Source organism: Globicephala melas, chromosome 1 (genome assembly GCF_963455315.2).
Source record: "Globicephala melas chromosome 1, mGloMel1.2, whole genome shotgun sequence".
Classification (NCBI taxonomy): Eukaryota; Metazoa; Chordata; class Mammalia; order Artiodactyla; family Delphinidae; genus Globicephala; species Globicephala melas.
The window spans coordinates 99,137,279-99,156,671 of NC_083314.1; the positions used below are offsets into that span (position 1 = coordinate 99,137,279).

A 19,393-nucleotide genomic window follows, 5' to 3' on the forward strand; every position below is an offset into this window, starting at 1 on the left:
GATGAAATTCGGGGAGAAAAGATAAGCCTAGGCTAAAGGAAGTAGAGTTGAGCAAAAAAGACACAAGGCATTGTCAGAGAAGCACAAGGAAAACTGAATAATCAACACTGTCTACTAAGATAAGCAATGGAACTTGTCTTCTGAACTTGGATGAGGTCATTAGTGACCTTAGGAAGAGCATATTCAGTCAAAACAAATCATTTCGACATTGGAACTTCATTTAACCAACCACTTTAAGAATTCCCCCTGTGGAAGCATTGGGACGAGGTCTGAAATGCCTGAGCATTCTTAAAGGTCACTTCTCGGGGCACAGGAGGGTTCTGGCCTTCCCGACACTGACGATGACTGAGACAGATTCCCGTCACGCCCCTTGGGGCACTCCAGAATGAGGTCTTGGGGACAAGCCCAAGGAATCACCGCCCCGCTGGGAAATCTGAACTAACACTCACCAACGGGTTCGCCAAGCTGGCAGCTCACGAGGAAGGCAGCTGGTGAAACTACGGCCGAATGAAAAGGCGAGGATGGGAACGTGCGCACTTGGGCAATCCCAGGGCAGACTAGGGAAACCCCTTCCACCCGCCACCCCCTAGCGCGTCTGGAGGAGGAGAGAGGGAGGGCGCGGGGCTCCTCGGGCCAACTTCGCCGCCGGCTCTCCTCGCGGGCGAAGAGCTCAGGCACTTAGCCGGTCCCAGGCTGGGGGCTTAAACATAGGGGGTCGCGGGCAGGCCTCGTCCGTTCCCAAAGATCATGCTGTGGGCACTGGTCAGACTCCCTCCGACTTGCTGACCTTTCGCCTCTCCGCCCCAGCAGCCTGGGTATCATTCTTAGTCGCGGTGGGACAAGGGCGCCCAGCCAGGTGCCGGACCGAGCCATCACTTCCAGCTAGTCGTAAAGTGCCGCAAAGCGCAGCGCCGGCGCTTTACGGCACCGTAGGTGAGGCTGCAGCGTGGATCCTCGCTCCGCGCAAATCCTCCGGGTGGGCAGCTTCTTCTGGGAAACCGCGGCAGATAGGAGTTTGGGGAGGACGGTGACCCAGCTACGATTCTCTCAAAGGGTAATTGATCCTAGGTTTGTGTAACAAGAGAGAAAGTGGGTAGGGTTGTTTATAAACAGTACAGTCCTTATTTAAAAGCCTTGAAGTAAGGTTCTTAAACCTCCCTCCTTGTGACATGCCGTCCCTCCTCGTGCTATTTTGGTTTTCGTCTAAGTGTTCATCACTAGATTTTAGGCATCCTCCATGTAGCTGACACTTGATTTTCTTATTCATTTCGTCCTGCAGTCGCCCTCCCCCTGGACTTTGAAATGCTTTACATGATCGGTTTGGGCCTGGGAGATGCCAAGGACATCACAGTCAAGGGGCTGGAAGTTCTAAGACGCTGCAGTCGAGTGTATCTGGAAGCCTATACCTCAGTCCTGACTGTAGGGAAGGAAGTTCTGGTAGGTGCTTAAGGCTTTCCAGCCTCCTGGGAAGAACGATATTTAACAGCTGATTTTTATTACACCAAGCTGAGCCGAATTTTTCAGGTCTGTTGGTTCAAATCCTTTAAAACATATGCCCTGCTTATTATTAAGAATCTGAGGAGTACAAGAATGGAAATAACACACTAACCAAGTGACTTGGAAAATGAAAGGGTGCTTTTTCTTACTTTACAAGTCTAATTGTGTAGCTTTCTCCATTAAATAGGAAAGTTATTTTACACTCCTGGGGATAATTATCAGAATCCCGTATTTCATGAGATAGACAAGAAATCCTTTCTGACACAGCCTTAATGAGTTGGTAATGTATTCAGGAACCAAGCTGAAAACCTCCCCCCTTTGAAGTATTTCCATAGGGAATGGTAATCGCCTTTCTGTCTGTATCATATCCAGAGAGATCTAACCTTTGAATAGACATCTCCCAGTAAGGCTTATACCTATACACTTGGATGTGTTGAGTGAGCCTGGAACTTAGTAACCGTAGAATTTGCTAGTATATCATACATTTACCTGGCTTTGGTTAAGGGCTCAGTAAATTTTGGAGGAGGGGTCAAATTCAGGTTCATTGTCAAATTTCAAATACAATGTAAATTAAGATGAAAAGATTCATGGACATGTTATAGGAAGAGGGAGAACATTTTAGGATTGTCTGGTCTATCAAGTCTTCCAGAGAAAAAGGTGACCTAGAGAATTTCAGGTCTTCTGGCCTCTCAGATTCACAGCCCAGAGAATTCTGAAGGTCTCAGAGTTTCTTTAAAATCTTAAAGAAGGGCTGCTACTTGATTGGCCATGTGTTGAAATAAAAGTTGTGTCTAATGAACAGCTTTGATTTGTTGGCTCCAGTTTATTAAGATGGAGCCAGAATATCCAAGCTCAAGATGATAGAAATGTTCCTCTGTAATTAGTGATAAAGGGCAATTAGAATGAACTTAAAATCTTTTTAGAGAATATAGACAAATCACTAGTTTTATAGAATTGGACGTGGTTTTATGTCTTTGCTCTGTCACATGTTAACATGTGACCTTGGACAAGCCCTTTAACTGTAGTTTCTTACTTTGTAAAAAGAGGACAGAAATGCCTACCTTATAGGATTTTAGCATAGCGTCTGGCACAAAAGCGTTCAGAAAACATGAGTTGTTAACAGATACATTTCCAAACGTCTCTAAACCTCAATTTCTTCATTTGTCAAATGGAGATAATAATCAGTTGGAAGGCTATTAAGATTATATCATTTATTAAGATGATGTATTTGAAAGTGCTTTGCAAATTTAAGTGCTAGCTAAATGTTAATTTTGGCTGCTATGTTTTTTTTAGGTATTATTTTTTTTTTTCCAAAAACATATTTGTAGAGTTACTACATACAGGGTCAAGATCTGGGGCTGAACTCAACCTCACAGGTAAATTATATGTACTTTGTTAAGGTACTAGAATTCTATTCCTCAACAATTAAAAGTGCTAATATTTTTAGAACACTTATTATGCACTGTTTTAAACACTTTACATGTAGAACAGGATTATTACTCTTTAATTACTGTTCGCAGTTTTAGAGGCACAGAGAAACTTGTCCAGGGTCATACAGATAGTGAATGATAGAGCCAGAATATGGGCCAAAGCAGTCCTCAGTTGAGATCCACCACTTTTGACCATACTGTGTCTCTGTACTCTTAGGGATAGATAATAGCTTCACAAAATATAACGTCACAGAACACCTACAGAGAAGTTAGAATTCAAGTAAAGTGGTCAATCCTGGATCCCACCCGTCACAAAATTCTACTGATCTGCTCTCCGTGAGCCCCTCTGGGTCCTCAATTCATGTTCTTCCCTGAACAACTTTCCATACATCAGCCACCTTAAATGAATCCTTTCTGGAATAAAGTAAGGTATGAATAAATACAATCATGCCTTATATTGCCCAGTAAAATTTTAGAACCACTTTATCTTCAGCCGCTTTCTTCCTTTAATTTCTACCTTTTCTTTCTTTTTTAAACAAATTACTTGAAAAGTTGTTAAGATGTGATCGTACAATCTGGTCTCAATAACTGTAGATAGTTATTATACAGTGGAAAAAAGATGGGAAAATTCTGTTTTCTGCAATGAATATATGCTTCCTTTTATCACTAATTACACAAAATAATTTTTTTTTAAAAAGGGCCACATGGATGTTGCTAAAGAAATCTAGAATTTATCTGTTCTTACATTGAAAGCTATTATTTTCAAATTGCCAGATGGGTAGTATCGTTTATATATTCCCTATTATTCAGAAGTTAATTAAACTAGAGACAGTGAATCCAGGAAAGACTTTTAGTTTTGGTATATACAGTTTGGATTTCTTTAGGCACTTTCTGTGGCTAAATTATTATCTTATGTGCTGATTTGATATAACACACCTATATACGTTATACAACGAGATATAAGCTATGATCTTTGTTCTTAAGTGGGTCATGATTCATCTGTGTTTACCCAGGAAAACTTAAACAATACTGGAAGATGTAAATAACAATTCATGACAGTAGTGGAAGAGAGAAACTATAAAATTATATTGCTGACAAGAACTTGATTATTTTATTTAAGCCAACACTTTTTCACCAATTAAGTAGTAGAAGCTATCTCAAATAGCTACTAGGTATTAATTACAATTGAGGTACATGTAAGAGAGAAGGTCACTTCAGGCTGTGCTGGTCAGGGAATACTGTGGAACAGATGGAATTTGAGCTATGTTTTCAAACGACACATCTCAATTGTTTTATTTTGTTTCTTTTGTTTAAATCATGGTCCAAATACAAAATGGTAATATTTGTATAGTTCTTCAGGATAAATGGAGGAAGCTGCTCATGGCCTGCGAGGACTAACTTTGGGGCCCTAGCTACCCTGCATAAAGCAGAGATCATTCATCTCTGCTTGTCTATGCCCCATTTGCAGTTCTGTGAAGTCCTGCAGTCAACTAATGTTCTGTGTCCTTGGGCAGTCATTTAAATTTTCTTTGCTCTTTTTCTTATCTGTAAAACAGGAATAAAAATAGTGCCTATGTCATAAATTGTGGTAAAGATTAAACGAATTCATATGCACAAGTTCTTAGAAGAGTGCCTGACCACAGAGTAAGCCCATTGTAAATGTATTATTACAGATATTGTTATTATAGATGATATTTGATAAGGGGAAGAGCAAGAGACAGTTATTACTATAGATAAGATTTGGTAAGGGGAAGAGAAAGAACATTCCTTGCTGAAGAAAAAATAATAGTGAGCAAAAGCAGGGAGGAGAAAAACAAATATTTGCTATAACTTGTTCTTGGGCAACACCAAAATAACTTTCATTTTCCTCTGGTGTATCTTTTCCCTCTTTTTTTCCTTCCAGTTTTATTGAGATATAATTGATATACAGCACGGTAAAAGTTTAAAGTGTATAAGTGACATAATGATTTGACTTTCTCACATCATGAAATGATGACAATAACTTTAGTGAACATTCATCATGTCATATAGATACAAAGTAAAAGAAAAAGAATTGTTTTCCTTGTGATGAGAACTCTTCGGATTTACTCTCTTAACAACTTTCATACGTAGAGTACGGCAGTGTTAATTATATTTATCATTGTTCCTTCTCCTTTCTTCCTAACATATTTCACCTTGGTATACCAGCCAACTCTGTTTCCTTGTCCTCCTATCTAACTGCTGTGGATTGAGATTGGAGGGATAGGAGAGAACAGTAAAGAACTTTGCATTGAGAAAAATGAGGCCATCATCTATGACCTTTATTAGCTTCCTATTTATCCTTACCCTAAATCTGAATCTGTCCTCCCTCCAGTCTTAGAAAATGACTTGTAAGATGAGGTTCTCTTCCTGTTCAAGTCTAATGCCATCTAGATGGGTTTTCTTTCAAACTTCTTCTCTCCGTTCCTTTGGAACCTTACTCCTGTCAATTATTCTTTCTTCTTTATGTTCGATCTATATTAATATCCTTTTGTCCTCTCAAGGGTCAAATACAGTTGACCCTTGAACAACTTGAGTTTGAACTGCACAGATCCACTTATATTTGGGGTTTTTTTTCCATAGTAAATACTACTGTACCACTTGATTCGAGGTTGGTTGAATCCACGGTTATGGAGGAATCACGGATATGGAGGGCTGACTATAGGTTATACTCAGATTTTTGACTTTGTGAAGGGTCGGCACCCCTAACCCCTGCATTCTTCAAGGATCAAGTGTATTGTCCATTCCGAAAACTCTCCTTTTTTAAACCTCTTTTCCCCATAGTTATTATTCTGTTTCTCTCTCCTTTTTCCAAAGCTTTTTGAAAAAGCAGTATACTTCTCTTGTCCCCCCACGTCCCCTTATGTCTCAAGACTCCTACAAGCTGAATTCCATTTCTCTGAAATACTTCTCTGTTTATTGAACAATTATTTAGTACCTGAGAACTCCAGAGGATAGTTTTGAATTTTTGTCTGTTTTACTTCTTTTGACATAGTTGACTATTCCTTGAAACCGACTTTCAAGACATGGCTCTCTATTGGTTTTATTCCTGCTTTTTCATTTTTCTCAGTCCCCTTTGTAAGCTCCTTATTTTTCCATTCCTACTTTAAATGTTAGTGTTTTTGTTTTCTTTTTAAGATTTTGTTCTTGCATTTGTTTCCATATGCTACTTTGAGCCTTTACTCTTCTACTTTTTGACTAAGTAATATGTTAAATAGTTTGAAACTCAAAGATACTAAAAGGTATATATGCATCAAAAGATTTCTATCCCAGTTCTTCCTTCTGGAGGCAATCATTACTAATTTCTTGTGTATCCTTCCAGAAATACCCAAAAGTAATTTTAGCTGTTAGTTTTTACTTTCTTCCCTATATACAAAACCCACCAATGGAAAACTAAGAACTAATTTTGAGTTTTACCTTCATTTTCACGAGTGGAGAAGATTAGGGCTGAGATACGAAAACTGTCTAATCAATCATTGGATAATATATAGTATAAATTTAAAATCATTTGTTAAATGGTGCTGCTTGTTTTTTAAATTTTCCTTTCCTGACCCTGACTAGCTTTGATGTTCCTATAGCACATATAATGTGGTAGTTAATTCCCCGCTAGACATTATGCTCCATAGGGCAGAGGTCATGTGTGTCTCATTCACACTGTTTCCCAGCATCATGCATAGAGCTCGGCATGGAGGTCGTACACAGAAATATTTTTCAAATGAGTGGTTGAACGAATACATAAATAAGTGGTTAAGATAAAAATAATGTAGTACCAGTCTATTTCTGCTTTAGCAATCTCTTTCTTTTTTTAACCATTCTTTTTAAAGAGGATCAACCTTTGATTATATTGAGGTGTTAATGTGTGTTTCTCTTTAAGGAGGATGTTTTAAAAAAATAAATAATCTGTTGTTTCAATTAGATAATGAAATATTTCTTGGGTTAGGGTAAGTGATAAATATGAAGTGATCATGATAAAAGTCTTGAGGAGAGAGTGGGTTTTCTGTTGTTAAGTCATTTATAAAATATTGGATAGGATTACTGCCAGCATTAACCTAGTAACATGTGACTCCTTGATTTTTAAGAAATGTTAGAAGTTCAGAAAAGAACATTGTTTCCTTCAGTTTTCAATAATCATATGTGTGTTCTCTTACATATGTGAATATAAATGTTCCACAGCTGTTTTTTGTTTGTTTTGTTTTGTTTTTTGGCTGCATTGGGTCTTTGTTGCTGCACACGGGCTTTCTCTACTTGCGGCGAGCAGGGGCTACTCTTGGTTGCAGTGTGCGGGCTTCTCATTGCGGTGGCTTCTCGTTGCAGAGCACAGTCTCTAGGCGCGCAGGCTTCAGTAGTTGTGGCACGTGGACTCAGTAGTTGTGGCTTGCAGGCTCTAGAGCACAGGCTCAGTAGTTGTGGCGCATGGGCTTAGTTGCTCCACAGCATGTGGGATCTTCCCTGACCAGGGATCGAACCCGTGTCCCCTGCATTGGCAGGTGGATTCTTAACCACTGCACCACCAGGGAAGTCCCCTCTACAACTGTTAAGTTTATTGGGCTTACAAAATAAAAGTAAGTTGTATAAAAATGAAGGATTTAGAAAAAATATGTGGTACAAATGAAAATAAAACATTTTCATCTCTGAAAACATCAGTGTCATTGGGAACTTCTGGAACGTTATCTCTAAGAAGATATTCAGAGAAAAGGAAATAATCTTTTTTCACATTTGAGGAACAGATTCTAGTTAAGTATTAGGAAGTAATTATCACAGTTGAAACTGTAGCCTTTATCTTCAAATGCTTAATCATTTGTTCATTTACTCATTTGCTTGACAAATATTACTGAGTAGCAGATACTCTTCCATTACAGCAATCTTATAACTTTTGACATATGATATAATCCTTATGACAAAAATAAACTTCTCAGCATGTAAGAAATAGTATTATTTATCTGTGCATCCACTTTTACTATATTTGAGTTATATTCGATATATTACGCCACAGGAAATCTGTTATAAGATTCATGATCTTGCATAATAGGTTGTAACCACTACCCCATGACAACTAGCACACTCTTACTTCCATGCTGCCATTCCAGTTAAGGTCACCCTCCTGGGTTTGTGCTTTAGAGTTGAACTTCTGCGGATTCGTTCACAAAGCAGTTTGTATGGAGAATTCTTATATATTTAGAATTCTTTTCTTGCTCCTGCAACTCTGCCTTTTTTAGCAGGAACTAGGAAATACAGTTTTAAAGTAGTCTTTCCTGCAATTATGCAGGAATGTTTGCTGGTTCTGTAAACAACTAAATCTTAATTTTCTACTGTTTCTCATTGAAATTATCTTCTTTTTTAGTCAAGGTCTCATAGATTTCCCAAGGAAAATTTAATCAAACCCAGCTACCATGTATGTGTATAATTATTGTTTAATATATTTATTCTGCAGTACTGTGTTTCTGAAGTCAGGCTCATGCATACATGTTCTCTATTCATCCTACAATGTTTGGCCTGGTCTATTAGACCCAAATTTAGAGGTTAATTTAAAATGCAAAGAGCCTGAGGTGTTAGGAGGTCTACCTCCTCTTGGGATATTAAGATAGCCCCAAAGACAGAGTTTAATTGCAACATGATACAGAGGCCTAGCTCATTGAAGTGTTGTAGTCAATGATCTGTTTGGATGGTTGCCAAGATTTGCACAGGCGCCAGACAAAGACTGTTTTGTGTGTGTGAGAGAGGGGGTGTGTGTGTGTGTGTGTGTGTGTGTGTGTGTGTTGAAATGGTCACCTGTGTCTCATTTTTATATTGGACTTAAATCTATAGGAAGAGTTTTATGGAAGAAAATTGATTCTCGCTGATAGAGAAGAAGTGGAACAGGAAGCAAATAATATTTTAAAGGATGCTGATATCAGTGATGTCGCATTCCTTGTAGTTGGTGATCCATTTGGGTAAGTCAAAGGAGATATTTTGAGTTTTAATTTATTTACTTTTTTAATCATTAAGAATTCTTTTATTACATTTAAAACTTTATCTTCCAGGTCCTGATAGGGGACTGTTTACCTAGGCTCTGTCTAAAATTTTGTAGTTTAAACTTTCATTGTCTTTGAGATTAATGAAGAAAATTTATTGGGGAAGGATGTCATCATGTATCGCTTACATTGATTATCAAGTGTCAACTCTAAAGTTTATATTGTTGCTTCAGCTATTTTTTTAGAAAGTCACTTAGGGCATCAAATAACCTAAACTAGTATATCATTATTAAATAAGTATATTACATTATCAAGAGTTGTACCTGCCATTTATTTTGCAGGTAAGTGCAAGTATCTTCTGCTTGCTTTGTCCTCGGCTTTTTTTTTCTTTTTTAATCATCTACTATTTAGCAATACTGTTGTCACTTTACTTGCCTTGAATTTATCGTTTATCAAGCCTCAGATTTCAATTTCTTATATCCACTGGGAGCTCTGTTCTTCCCCATTACTAAAAAGATGGGCTTATACTTGTCTAGTCAAGCATCATCAATCTCTAATGTCAAGCCAAACAGAACAGTTCTTTTTCTCCAGCTGGTGACCCAGGATTTATGTCACAGGTTTAAGGAACATAAGGACAATTAAATCACTGTGAACCCACCACCAAGGATATTTTTCAAAACAATTACATGTGCATGTAATTGTTTTGTGCATGTTAGTTACATGTGCATGTGTCTGTCAAAAAGAAAGTAATTTATATCAATATGAGGTGCCAGAGATTATGTATCATTATGATACTTAGTTGCAAATGGTATCCGGTCACTGATGAAGTCCAGTAAACCCATGCTACTTGAAGTGAGATTTGCAGGCTATTGCCAGCCCACAAACTTACCAGTCCATGATGAGATAGCTACAGAAATTGAAAGTAGGCATTTAGAAACTTTTATAGCAATTTTACAAAATAATTTTATCTCTGCTGAAACTAATAATATAAATTTGGAGCTTGTATTTTGTATTATTTTATATTTTATTTTTCTAATAGTTATTTTTTTTGCATTTTACAAAACTAATGTTCCATGACAATTTAGAACTTAAAAAATATTGGCCTTTCACACAGTTTGAGAAGCACTGCTGTTGACTTTTGTTTTACCATGTTTTTCATATCCTTTCATTCCTTTCCTCTGTGGCAGCCACTATTCTACCTAATCCAAGCTCTCATTATACTAATTTAATATAGTAACCGTTTACCTGGTCCAGGTGTAGATTCTTAACTCATTACCTATGCTGTGATCAAATTCATGTTTGTAGATCCACAATTTTAAAATCTCACCTGGGCTCAAAATTAGACTATTACTAGCTCCATCATTGGCCAGACATGAAAAATACTGTCTAGCCTGCTCTTCTACTGGTGTCCTGCCAGTCTTGTACTGAAACCCACACTCACGCCAACCAGTTTGCCCTTCGCTGATCGTCATGCTTTCTCACCATCATGCATTTGTTCAAACTGTTTTCCTCATCTGTAACGCCCTTTGCCCTGTTTCTGACTGTCAGAAACCTACTCATTTTTCAAAGCCCAACTCAAACATCACATTCTCTGTGATATAGTTCCTAATTAACGCAACCAGAAGTTATATCTCTTCCTAACTGCTGATGTTAGTTTTCATATATTACCTCACAAAGTATTTTTTTATTTGTATATTTACTCTTTAGATTTGTAGGCTGCCCTTCACATTTTTATCTCCCTAGCTTCCTTCACAATACTGGGCTTATAGTAGACATCAATTAAATATTAATTGAAAGAATTGTTAATATTTTGCCTGAGGTCATGACGAAGGAGGACCAGGTGTATTTGGACTGACATCCATTCAGCAAATATCTTTTGAGCATCTATCTCATGACAGGCATTCCTATGTGCTGGATATATATTAGATGATAACTCATGGGGTTTACAGTTTAGTAAGGGAGACTGACATTAGTTGAAGAAAAATAATAAATTTAAAAAATCAATAAATCTGTAAAGGAAAAAAAATAGAGACTAACAGGAACAGACTTATTTATGCAGGGTCATATGGAAAATCCTTCATGTGGAGGTGATATTCAAGCAGGTGTCTAAAAAGTAAAAGGAAAAGCAGAAGGGAAGAACATTCTAAGCAGAGGGAACAGCAAGAATATATTCAAGTAACTGAAAGGCCAGAGTGGTTGGAGCTCAGTGAGTGAAGGAAAAAGGGACCTGAGAAGGAGTTAAATAGATAGGTGGGATCCAGACATGTAAGGCTTTGGAGGGAGTAGGGATTTTGTTTGAAGTACAGTGGTAAACTTTTAGAGGATTATAAGCAGCAAATAATCACAATCTCATTGACATTCTTAAAAGATCACTCTAAATGCTTGGGTGAATGGGTTTTAGGGAGGCAAGGGTGGCTCTGGTAGAAGAGAGAAAAAGACAAACTGGGAAAAAATTAGAAGGAAAAATGCTCGGATGTATATAATAGATGAGGAAAAGGAAAGAAGTAAGTCTTCAAGGATTCTGGCTTTAGTAACTGAGTAGTTGATGATGCCATTTTTTGAAATGATGAAAGCCAGCAGGAGAAAGGGCTGGGAGAAACAAGAATTGGTTCTGGAAACATTTTAACTTTTGGATGTCATATAGACAGTTTGATATCTGCTACTGGAGCTCAAGGGAGGATTTGTCCTAGTTATATGACTTTTGAAGTCATCAGTATCTAGATGGTATTTAAAACCTGAGTAGTGGATGGAATCACATTAGGAAGGAACAAGAGCAAGAACAGAAGACCTAGGATGATCAATCCCTAGGAAACTGGCATTTCATGGTCTCTCAAGAGCAGAGGAGGAGGAAAACCGATAGAGTGTGCTGTCACAGAAGCCAAGAAAAGAGAATGTTTTAGAAAAGAAAGAGTGGTCAGCTTTGATGTACTGCTGAAAGGTTAAGTAGAAGATGAGGATAGAAAAGTGTGTGTAAACTTAAAGGCTTTATTTTATGGAGGAGTTGGTGCTTGAGCAAGGTCTGGTTTAATAGTTGAAGATTGTGGGGTAAGATTGTGGGGTAGGATGGGGGGGCGGGGTTGGGGTGGAAGGAAGGAGGGATGGAAGGGAAACTTCAATGTAAATGAAAAAACCGAGGCCCAGAGAAAGTGCTGTGACGCTACTCAGAATCCTTCGTGGCCTTAAATCTTTTAACAGTTTATCTACTTCTTCCTTTGGCTCCTCTTCTTTTTGACTATGGTAGAGCCAAATTGTATAACTTTGCCATTTTGTAAATGTTTTACAGTATTCGCTCTCCATGTCTTTGCTCGTGCTTTTTCCTTAAACAGACTGTTCTTCCTAGTTTTTATTTAGTGAAATAGATTCTTTAAGACCCAGCTTAGATGCCACCTCTTCCATGAATCCTCCCTTATTTTATTCAGGAGTAAGTGCTTTTTTTTTTTTTTAAACTTCTAGCCAGTTAATTTTCCCTATGTCAGTGACTAATCATATATAACCTTGTATTTGGATTTGTATAATATTTACTGTAACTGTAGTTATTTTTCATTTATCCACTGGATTACTGTTGGGATATAGTAGCTGGAGACAGGGTGGTAAGGAAGGTGTAAATTTTAATTGGGCCTTGAAGAATTAGAATTTGAATTAATTAAATGGATAAACCAGGAAGGGAATACAGAATGCAACAAGGCACTGAAATTCTTCCATGTATATATATGACCAAAAAGTTGTACTTTGTTTAATTTTAGGCCCCTTTCTACTTATTTGAATAAAAATTTCAAAAAGAAGGGAAAACTGTTTACTCAATCTTAAATTCTTTTTTCTAATTTTTAAAAATTTTCTAATATTTTTAAAATATTTAAAAAATTATTATTTTAACCATTTTTTAGTGTACAGTTCAGTGGCATTAAGAACATTCACATTATTGTGCCTCCATCAGCACTGTTTATCTCCAGCAATCTTAAATTCATGGAGAAGGTAATTGAAAGTAAGTTAAGTCAGTTGGTGTAGTTCTCATCTTTGCCCTTTTAATCTAGGTTATTAAAAGGAATGTGGAAGTTAATCACATAAATAATGTAAATGACTCTAAAAATGTTCTGCATCAGTAGATCTGACTCAGTCATGTGAGAGATGACAGTCTTAAGCTTTCTGTCCCCATAAAGAGCAGTTGAACAGGGTCATCATTAAACAGATTCCTTCTGGACTTCACTGGTGGCACAGTGGTGAAGAATCTGCCTGCCAATGCAGGGATCACGGGTTCGATCCCTGGTCCGGGAAGATCCGACATGCTGCGGAGCAACTAAGCCCATGCACCACAACTGTTGAGCCTGCATGCTGCAACTACTGAAACCCATGTGCCTAGAGCCCGTGCTCCGCAACAAGAGAAGCCACCGCAATGAGAGCCCATGCACTGCAGCAAAGAGTAGCCCTGACTCACTGCAACTAGAGAAAGCCCATGCAACAACGAAGACCTAACACAGCCAAAAATAAATAAATTAAAAAACAAAAAACAAATTCTTTCTAAAGATGGTTCTGTTTTTATCCATTCGCTATTTTAATATGCTCTGTAATATGTTCATGGTACATGCACACACATACACACACACAAATATACCTTTATTCACCTGTCTCCTATGTGCCTTAATGTGGATCATTTAATTGCTTCCATTCTGCAAATTAATGTTATTATAAAATAAAATTTAAAACAGACATACTAAGCCTTATACAAATTGTCACCTTTATGAATTTCATTTTATTGATTCCATTGATCACAACATTCTTTTTTTTTTTTTAAATAATATTCTATTTTCTTTAAACCCCACATTTGTTTATTTATTTATTTTTGGCTGTGTTGGGTCTTCGCCTCTGTGTGAGGGCTTTCCCCAGCTGTGGCAAGCGGGGGCCACTCTTCATCGCGGTACGTGGGCCTCTCACTATCGCGGCCTCTCTTGTTGCGGAGCACAGGCTTCAGATGCGCGGGCTCAGCAGTTGTGGCTCATGGGCCCAGTTGCTCCACGGCATGTGGGATCCTCCCAGACCAGGGCTTGAACCCGTGTCCCCTGCATTAGCAGGCAGATTCTCAACCACTGCACCACCAGGGAAGCCCAATCACAACATTCTTGAATCTCCTTTTTTGAAATTGCCTTCAGAGCAATTCCAAGTATATTATTAAGAAACATTTACTATTTCTGGGCATGTGGCTCTATCTAGAACTATATGTGTGTGTATATAAGTATATATGATTTTAGATAGAGCCACATGCCCAGAAATAGTAATAAATTTGTCTTTACACACGGCAGTGCACACGCGTGCACACGCACGCACACACTTTCCCAGTCACTACAGTGAAACGTTTTCATGAGCCACGGACCTGGAGGAATGCCCAGTATAAGGGTGTTAAGCCCATGGTTCGTACAGTTCTTTTGTTTTAATGAAGCAATATAATCTAGGTAATTGTGATGATAAAATACCAATGTTATCACAGTTTTTCATAGCAGAAATCTGAAAGGCTAATTTAATCACATTTATATCAGTTTCACAAAATCAAATCACTTTGCCAGGTCATTAAATCTTCATAGTACACCAACCACATCCGGTCGTTTTAAATGAACTTGTGATAAAAAGAGAATAATTTTAAACAGTTTTTTCTTTCTGCTCATCTATTTAAATAACTCACCAAGTAACTGATTCAGTTTTCCCTTAGCTTAGTGTTAAATAGTGAAATTCTGTTGAAAGTGATATTAAAAACTTATAACTGGCATTTATATTATTTTTTAAAAGCTTACTTTAAATCAAATTAAGGATTATTTTTATAGTAGTTTATATTTTATGTGTGTGATTTAAAACAGACTTCCCTGGTGGGCATTCTTTAATCTGTTTCTGACTGCCTCGTGGGGTGAAAGCCCTTGATCTTCCTACTTGGTATGCATTGACCAGTTGACAGGTTCTGCTTGTTTGTATGTAGTTTCTCAAACATGCTAATGTTGCTTTCCCCAGTAGGGCCTGGAGTTTTCATCAAGGGGGAAAAATGCCTTTAATAATGCAGTTCTAAATTGATATGGGGTTAAGTTTCACAGTATCCATATATATATTTATATGTATTCTCTCTTACCCCAATCTATCTAATTATAATCGTTAGATCTATCTCAAAAAAGGGAAGGCAGCAGGCAGAATAGGCACACCCTTACACATACTAATTATGCACAGTAACAACCAGGCTAAAAACAGTTATAAATAAAATGACTGCTAGACAGATAAAATCCAACTAGGAATATATCAGTCAGAACTCTGATCTACAGGCTGTGAAAATGTTCTGTAAATTGTGCCTTATACAGAAACAAAGCCTTCAAAATAGAGCAGAAATCAAGGAGGAAGTCTAGTGCCATAATTTGGAACTCTGTAGCAGAAATTTTAAGAGTTTAAAGGGACCCTAAGACCAAAACATTTGAGAATTGCTACTCAGGAGTTCAGTTGCTGAGTAATATTCCACAGATGTCTTTTGCAGGTGTTAACAGGAGGAAAAGAGCAAGTTAAAAGTTCCCTTTTTTCTGTAGCTGCCAAGGCTGCTTTAAGAGTGTTAAAGGTGCAGTTCAACATTGTACAGGGCCTGTGTAAACTTACACTTTTCTTGCCCAGAAACCCAGATGAAAGTGTTATGCAGGTGCCTCGAAATATTTGAGGGAAAGCAGTGTCCTTGACCCTTTGATTGACTTGAGCTCATGAAATGCTGTGGCTTTACTGTCTTAAAAAGTCAGCCGTGGTTAGTTTAATCCAACCTGATCTTTTCTCACTACAGAGCTACAACACATAGTGATCTTATTCTGAGAGCAACAAAACTGGGAATCCCTTACCGAGTTATTCACAATGCTTCCATAATGAATGCTGTAGGCTGCTGCGGTTTACAGGTAATACTACAAAAGAACGGGTTTTTTTTTATGGTATTTAGCAAAAATGTTTTCGTTTTCTACAAATTTCCATAGATTTTATTGTATTTCATGAATTATAAGACATTATTATTTTATATAAGACTGTGTATTAAGTTTTTTAATACTAGATATTTTTATAATAATTTTCCCATAGCTTAGACTTCTTTTCCCCTCACTGGAATAGATCATTGAAATTTAGCTAGAGAAAGATTTTAATTTTATATCCAAATTGTAATATACAAAAAAGGGAATATAACCAAATTAAATTGGTTAAGTATTCCTAAAACCTTTTAAAATTATTCCAAATGACTTACTCTGCATTGCTGAGACCCATGTTTTTCCACCCAGTATTGTTTTCTGTGCTATTAAGAGCACGGTGATGCAGCATTTCTTAAAATAATCCATGAAAGAGCTAAAAGCCAGTGATATTAGGCTTTTAAGCCAGCTTTGCAATTATTGATATGTAAAGTTAGTTGTTTTTAACCCAGAAATCTTGGTTCTGAGGAGTTAAAGGAGCACTCCATAACTGTGTTTAATATTTTCTTCCAGGCTGCTGACATTCATTTTACAAGTTTGATATCTGTGTTCTGATGTTCACACATATATAATCCATGACAATTGTGACTGCTTGTGGCCAACAGTAGTTTTAAGACTTTATTGATTGTTAAGACACATTCCTATTTCAGATGTATTATAACAGGAAAAAATTTGCATCTTAGAATCTATGAAGTAGGTATTTCCCAGTATATCTTCCTGGAATGCATAATTTAAAATAGCTGTTTACAAAGTAAGGGACAGCATGAACTGAGAACTATCGGCCTGTATTGGTTGGTTTCCTCTCTGGGAATATGAAACAGGCATTTTATTTTAATGAAATCTTAAATATTTTGATCATATATATGGAGAGTCCATTAGAAAAGTAGTCAAGAGTCTCTCAAATATTCTCAAAATCAAATAAAAGAAAAAATAGTAAAGATTTTTTGGGAATCATTTATGTATTTCTAATCTCTTGGGAAATATAAAGATAGTTTGATCCTTTCTACACAGGTATTTTAAAGGAAATATAATCCCATAAAATTTAATTAATACTTCTATGCTTTAGTGAAGCCCATGGATAAGAGCTACTATCAGTTACGAAGTACTGGCATGATTATTCTGATAAATGCAGTTTTTAATTTTCTACACACTAATTAGATGTCCCAAATTAAAGGTGTGATACCACACAGAATAAGAGCTGCTGATTATTAGGCACAAAGAGACAACTCATAGCCAATGAATCACCTAGACTCTGAATTCAATTGCTAGTTGTATATATAGGAAATCTCAAAAAACACTTTTTCTTTTCTTTTGTTCTGAGGGTCAATAAAATGCTATTTAATTCATCCATTAAAAAAAAAAGTAGCTGTCTACAGCAAGAAGCTACATTAGCCTTGGTACCTAATGCTGTGTCTGTGGCTTTAGAGGGACCTGTATTTTCTGTATTACCTATGAAGAGTAGCTCACTTTAATTGACTAATCCTGGCCAGGCATCCCAGAAATACTGCCTTTGGTTCTGAAGAACCAGAGAAAAAGTATAAATGATTCACCTTTCAGTATTCATTACTTCCTCTTAGTTATGACTACGTCTAAATTGGCAAAGAACTTTGCTGTCTGTTTTGTCTTCTAATAAAATGCATACTTAAAAAAAACCTTGCCAATTCAAGTCTTTTTTACACTTAAAATTTTTTCCCAACATTTCTGTGTTGGAATAAATTGAATTCTTGACTCTCATATTCATGAGTGATTCTCAGTCCAATATTCTTTCCTCTAGACATGCTATCTTTTAATCATTTAAGAATGATTGCCATGAGAAAGGAAAAAAAGAGAGGAATAAATTATGTGATAGACAAAAATGTGTAAATCTTAAGCTAATGGACTATATATAAGGGACTATATATATTTTTTCATATTGGTTTTAATTTTATTTCTGGTGAAGAAGGTTAGTTAGCCCCTTTCCATCATATTTTGCTCTAAATTATCTTCTAATAGTCTATTATTTAGAGTTTTTTGCTTTTTAAGTGTACTTTTTTTTTAACATCTTTATTGGAGTATAATTGCTTTACAGTGTTGTGTTAGTTTCTACTGTATAACAAAGTGAATCAGCTATATGCATATGTATATCCCCATATCCCCTCCCTCTTGCGTCTCCCTCCCACCCGTCTAGGTGGTCACAGAGCACCGAGCTGATCTCTCTGTACCATGCAGCTGCTTCCCACTAGCTTTCTAGTTTACATTTGGCAGTGTATATATGTCAATGCTGCTTTCACTCCGTCCCAGCTTACCCTTCCCCCTCCCCGTGTCCTCAAGTCCATTCTCTGTGTCTGTGTCTTTGTCTTTATTCCTATCCTGCCCCTAGGTTCATCAGAACCATTTTTTTTTTTTAGATTCCATATATATGTGTTAGCGTACGGTATTTGTTTTTCTCTTTCTGACTTTCTTCACTCTGTATGACAGACTCTAGGTCCATCCACCTCACTACAAATAACTCCATTTCATTTTCTTTATGGCTAAGTAATATTACATTTTATAAATGTGCCACATCTTCTTTATCCATTTGTCTGTCGATGGACACTTAGGTTGCTTCCATGTCCTGGCTATTGTAAGTAGTGCTGCAATGAACATTGTGGCACATGACTCTTTTTGAATTATGGTTTTCTCAGGGTATAAGGCATAAATATTTTAAAAGATCTTTGTCTTTATTATGTAAATCTGTTATCCAGACTGGGTAAAGGTAGACTAGGGTGACCCTTTCCCTCTGATCCCCACACTGATAAAGAAGTACAGTATTATTGTTCTCATATTTAAAATGGGTGAAGGTATTTGAGAGGGAATTTACTATGAGAATTGACAGTCTCCATACATATAAGCCCCCAAGATCATATCCACATTTACATATATTATTATTATTTTAAATTTAGCTTTCTCTCAGTTTTATATGGGATTTCTCTAAGCAGCCACGAAGTACTGTTTCCCCATCTTGGTTCTGTTCCCTAATCTGGATATGAAATGACTTACTACTAGTGTGAAAAACAGGAAGTACCTTTCTATTTTCTGTCTTTTGTATTTATGAAGTCTCTATGGAAGTATAATTCTTGTACCACCCAAGGTATTCATATCCCAGGAGAAGGAGGTAATTATTGATTCCTTTGTATAGTTTTCTAAGATAAAAGACATAAAAAAAAGTCATATGCATAGCACACTTAAATTTTAAAGTAAATGTATATGGATATCCTGCATAATGCAAAAATTTTGGCAAAGTCCCCTTATAATAGCTCGTCTTTTTCTTTTTACTCTTTGGACTAGCATTTATGGAAAAACAATAACCTATACCAGTGGTTCTCAGACTTTAGTATTCATCAGAATCACCTAAAGGGGTTATTAAAGTTTCCTGGGCCTTCCCTTCAGATTTTCTGATACAGTGTATATCTGGAGTAGGGGTCTGAGAGTTTGCACTTCTAACAAGTTCTCAGGTGATGCTGAAGCTGCTGGTACAGGCACCACACTTTGAGATTCATCAACCTAGGCAGGTAAAAAATTT

General features: G+C 37.0%; 1 protein-coding gene and 1 long non-coding RNA gene across 6 annotated transcripts in view; one reads left to right on the plus strand and one right to left on the minus strand.

Annotated features, from left to right (window-relative positions):
* LOC115859645 (uncharacterized) overlaps positions 1 to 889 on the minus strand; it is a 97,356-nt gene extending 96,467 nt beyond the window's left edge. For 2 of the 3 annotated variants that reach the window (XR_009564570.1, XR_009564567.1), the window contains exon 1: positions 450 to 874. This is a non-coding gene — a long non-coding RNA (uncharacterized lncRNA). Of the gene's footprint in view, positions 1 to 449 lie in introns of all 3 variants that reach the window. The other variant, XR_009564571.1, reaches the window with a different exon arrangement.
* The window catches only part of DPH5 (diphthamide biosynthesis 5), a 37,367-nt gene continuing 18,405 nt past the window's right edge, over positions 432 to 19,393 (plus strand). Inside the window, exons 1-4 of one of the 3 annotated variants that reach the window (XM_030868827.2) lie at positions 432 to 515; positions 1,280 to 1,437; positions 8,751 to 8,875; positions 15,687 to 15,795. In XM_030868827.2, the coding sequence (XP_030724687.1) occupies positions 1,303 to 1,437; positions 8,751 to 8,875; positions 15,687 to 15,795 (369 nt within the window). In that variant the 5' untranslated portion in view covers positions 432 to 515; positions 1,280 to 1,302. Of the gene's footprint in view, positions 516 to 912; positions 1,055 to 1,279; positions 1,438 to 8,750; positions 8,876 to 15,686; positions 15,796 to 19,393 lie in introns of those variants that run through there. The other 2 variants (XM_030868826.3, XM_070046939.1) reach the window with 2 other exon arrangements.